A 5,138-nucleotide genomic window follows, 5' to 3' on the forward strand; every position below is an offset into this window, starting at 1 on the left:
ACCAAAGGATGCAGGACTGGAACTCAAGCAGGTCAGAAAGCAGGAGCTGATGCAGAGGCCATGGAGGGATGTTCTTTAAAGGCTTGCCTCCCCTGGCTTGCTCAGCCTGCTCTCTTATAGAATCCAATACTACCAGCCCAGAGATAGTCCCACCCACAAGGGGCCTCTCCCCCTTGATCACTAATTGAGAAAATGCCCCACAGCTGGATCTCATGGGGGCATGTCCCCAAATCCAGCTGTGTCAACTTAACACAAAACTAGCCAGTATACTTCTGCTCTGCTTTTCTTCTTCCTTCTCCTCCTCTGATTCCTCTCCCTCTTCCATTTTCTCCTTCTTCTCTCTCCCACCTTCTGCTCCACCTTCCCTTTATCTGTCCAATCATCAGCTCTTTATTTTACAAATTAAGGTGGGAATCAGGTTTACAGAAAATCACCTGAGCACAGACTCACTCCTTGTTCACAACCCCTCACAGGAGAATGGAATTACCATCAAATATAATTGATTCCAGGGTTATCCACAACAGATATTCATTACCTCTGATGTCCAAAGCTGGGGGAAAACACTTTTTATTTAAAATGCCAAAATGAGTATGGGCAAGTCATACTTGGACTTTTCATTCCATGGGCTAAAGGAGAGCACTATAAAATAGGCAACTATATTAAGTAGGATCCTTAAAGATAGGATCAAGCCAACCATTTATAAACATCAAATTCTTCAGATGTCACAATGCTACTCAATGTGTTGTTAGAATCTGAAGAAGTAAAAGCTGGCTCAGAGCCTTTGCCAACAACTCCCCATAATTTTTAGATATCTAGTTCTCAGAAGCAAACACTGTAGTAGGATTTAAGAAGTAAATACTCAGGAAAATGTAGGACCATGTGGCTTCAATCATTGTGACTTTGCCTTACAAATTCTGTGACCTAATAGAAGATGTCCAACTCTAGTGCTTCCTAGCTTAAGAATGAACACACAGACCTCATCACAGTAGGTGGTAGGGACCCCTGAAGCACATTCCTCCACAACAGAATAATACAAAATTGACTGGTTTTGTTTGTTTGTTTTGTTTTATTTTATCACCTTTGTTCAACATTAATATTGGAAATCTTAACTAAAGTAATTATGTAGGAAAATTATAACTCACTTCCATCTCACCTCAAACTTGGGTTTGTTTTCATAATCTTCTATTTAAAACCCTAAATATTCCCGAACAAGCTGCTAGAACAAATGATTATAAAAGGCAACAGAACACAAAACCAATAAACATACTAATACGCAATATTTCTATATGCCAGCACTATCCACATGATTGAAAAATAATTAAGGAAACAGTTTCTAAATATCTAAAGACAAGGGAATTATATACATCCATATTTGACCAAGCAGAGGGAAATATCTGCACACACTCATTCAAACTATAAAATGCAACTTACAGAATAATGAATAAACAATTGTGTATGCTTTATTCTTGAGGTGGAAGAATTCTTATTTCTGAAAAGACCCAATTTATGTGAAGTTATATATACTTTCAATACAAGCTCAATAAATATACCAATAAAAATGCTTTATAGAAAAAAAATTCCTAAAACTTATCAGGAACATCACAAGACTCCCGAGAAACAAGGCAATCATGAAGAAAATAAAAGGAATTTATTAAAAAATACACTTCAGAAGATCTGCTTCACAGCCAAAGAAGAATTGGCAGTGCTCTTCCAGTTCCTCACTCCTGCAGTGTATGTGACATGTTTTATGTTGTGTAATTTCATGTAATGATGTTTTTCTGAATGACTGGGAAACACACACTAGACATTGTTAATATTTTTATGTGATCCTTGAAGTTCCTGTGATATAGGTTTCAATAATTTCATTGCAGAAAATTTTTGGTTATTTAATTTTTTCTTATACTATTTGTACTGACTTTTTAATAATTATTCCTAAAGACATTTTAATTATAAGTCTACCTAGACTATTTTGAGATTCACAGTAAGCAAATAATTGATTGGTACAATAATATGCTCAAGGTAATTTTATGATGACTTGGTAATTTAAATCCAATATTGATGAAAACCATTTATCTTAATTTTAATTATTGTTAATAATGCTAGGTTCCTGTATTATTTCTGCCAAGTATTAACCTACTTTATAAAAAACTAATTCTTTATATTTTTTAAAATTCTGTGTGCATTACTTGAGGTTGAACCAGACCTTGTACACATGAAACCAGTCCTTAATATGAACACTCTTCTTTATTTACATTTGAGTTAACTTCTCAGGATGATCTTAAAATTTCATTTTCCATTAAAAAAAAAGCCTTGAAATTGTATTGCTTTTTCTTGGGATACCTAAAATGGTGGATGGGCCTTAATTCATGGCCCAAACTAACCATATAATTGTTAGAACAAATAAAATGATTTATAAAATATATTAATCATAATGCTTCAATTTATTATTCTTAAAATTTAATGTACTACTGTATGTATGTGTTTTTGCATTTATAACTTTTATAAAATATGTGTACATGCATAAATACATGCATAGGCATGCAATGGTCTCTCACTTACACAAAGATAGATAGATAGATAGATATATAGATAGATAGATAGACTTGTTTATATTAACTTCAATAAAATACATTTTACAAAAATTGTAGAAGCAAATATTGGTAAGAGCAATTGAGTCCCCAAGGATATTTTTCTTTTATATTGAATAGACATTCAAGTCATTGTGCAAGGTTTGTAACTGAGACACATTAAGGAATATTTTATTACTCACTAAGTAACTCATCTCTAACTCAACCATATTAATTACTATTTTATTTTATTGCTAATTCTTGTAGCAAAATAATTGTTAGTAGTATCCATCCTCACTGTCCAGGTTGTTTCCTTCTTAGATGTCCCCTCTAGTCCCCATGGAGTGAAGATTATAGAGCTGTCACAGACGACAGCCAAGATCTCTTTCAATAAACCCGACTCCCATGGAGGTGTGCCTATTCATCACTATCAAGTGGATGTCAAAGAAGTGGCATCGGAAACCTGGAAAATAGTACGCTCCCATGGAGTTCAAAGTGAGTTATTTATTTCAATGTATAGTGAATAGTAAATCTGATATTGATGTACCTATATGATTACCTTCTTATTTTTCTTTAAATTTTTTTCTTTCCTTGCAGGGTGATTGAGAAATTATAGCCACTCTCTTATTTTACTTAAGAGTAACTTTAATGTAGATCTGAAATTTTTCCTTGTTTTAATTTTCAGAGACTGAAGATTTGTTTTAAAGATTTGGGTAACAAATACACAATTGTCTATCTGGCAGGTTAGATACCTTTTATGTCTACATTTGCAGTTATTTAAACCATCTACTTTAAAAATAATAGATAGATAAATTGTTATCTACTCTTTAATAAGAATAGATAGAAAAAATAATTTTAAGAGAAAGCTTAATTGTGTCTCTTCATGAAAAGGCAGTGGCAGATGTGATGCATGTGGAAAGTGAATTCTCTGAAATGAGTCCTTATTTTTGTTTCCACACATAGGTATGAAAGAGATATCACAAAACAGCTAAATGAACTGAGTACTTATCAAATCATTTGCACAAACTGTTATTTAAAAATGCATATTTGAATGATATAAGTTTCTATCTGAAGTTGTGCCATTAAAGGCATTTCTTATTACAGTAAAAGCTATCTTTGGAATTAATAAGAAATTACTTGTGAATATGCAGGTTTCATTATGTACCTGCAATCAAAGTACTAAAGAAAGGGGACATCAGTACTCTCTACTTTCCCCTGTCAGATCTCTGACTTCTCATTTTTGAAGTGTTCAAATGTAATGACCTGAGTATTCTGAAAAGGCAAGTGGGAATATAACACAGCCCAGGAGGAAAATGAAAATGTGCATATATCATGTCAGAAAAGTTTCAGTTTCTATACTAGTAACAATGTGATATTGTACAGCAAAATTACCGAAATCTTGCAATGAATTAGCTATTGATCATTTACTTTACACTTTGTATACTGTTACAAATAGGTGAGTAAATATTACTTCTTTAATTTTGGTAAACTCATTCGAGAAAATTAGAAACTCTGCAGTATTTCTCCAACTAAGAGCTTGCTGCAAAACTTATACTTGTGTTCCCACCTCTAAGGGGAATGATAGTTAAGGTTTGATTGAAGCACAGCTCATGTCCTTTTCAGGGGGAAAGTTGTTGTTACTGTCATCATTTAAAGCTGATAGATACATCTTTTTAATCACTTGGCAAATGTGAGAGCTCTTACTTATTTTTATTTTATTTATTTTATTTTATTTTTTATTATTTTCTTTATTTACATTTCAAATGCTATCCCGAAAGTTCCCTATACCCACCCCCACCCCTGCTCCCCTAACCACCCACTCCCACTACTTGGCCCAGGCCTTCCCCTGGGCTGGGTCATATAAAGTTTACAAGACCAAGGGGCCTCTCTTCCCAATGATGGCCAATTAGACCATCTTCTGCTACATATGCATCTAGACACATGAGCTCACGGGGTACTGGTTAGTTCATATTGTTGTTGCACCTATGGGGTTGCAGCCCCCTTCAGCTCCTTGGGTACTTTCTCTAGCTCCTCCATTGGGTGCCCTGTGTTCCATCCAATAGCTGACTGTAAGCAAGCACTTCTGTGATTGCCAAGCACTGGCATAGCCTCACAAGAGGCCGCTATATCAGGGTCACTTCAGCAGAATCTTGCTGGCATGTGCATTAGTATCTGGGTTTCGTGGCTGACGATGGGATAGATCCCCCCCCCGGGGGGGGGTAGTCTCTGGATAGTCCATCCTTTCATCTTAGCTCTAAATTTTGTCTCTGTACCTATATTCTTTCACGGGTATTTTGTTTCTTATTGTAAGGAGGAATGAAGTATTGACATGATGGTCATCTTTCTTGGTTTTCTTGTGTTTTACAAAATGTATCTTGGGTATTCTAAGTTTCTGGGCTAATATCCGCTTATCAGTGAGTGCATATCTAGTGACTTCTTTTGTGATTGGGTAACCTCACTAAGGAAGATATCCTCCAGATTCATCCATTTGCCCAAGAATTTCATAAATTCGTTGTTTTTAATAGCTGAGTAGTACTCCATTGTGTAAATGTAACACAGTTTCTGTATCCA

At 34.9% G+C, this 5,138-nt stretch overlaps 1 protein-coding gene across 2 annotated transcripts in view; it reads left to right on the top strand.

Annotated features, from left to right (window-relative positions):
- Nucleotides 1–5,138, top strand: part of Ncam2 (neural cell adhesion molecule 2) — a 419,526-nt gene that overhangs the window by 326,745 nt on the left and 87,643 nt on the right. For both annotated transcript variants that reach the window (XM_021209390.2, XM_021209391.2), the window contains exon 12: nucleotides 2,889–3,062. In XM_021209390.2, coding sequence (XP_021065049.1) covers nucleotides 2,889–3,062 — 174 coding nt within the window. The remainder of the gene's footprint in view (nucleotides 1–2,888; nucleotides 3,063–5,138) is intronic.

This window comes from Mus pahari, chromosome 12 (assembly GCF_900095145.1).
Source record: "Mus pahari chromosome 12, PAHARI_EIJ_v1.1, whole genome shotgun sequence".
NCBI classification, from domain to species: domain Eukaryota; kingdom Metazoa; phylum Chordata; class Mammalia; order Rodentia; family Muridae; genus Mus; species Mus pahari.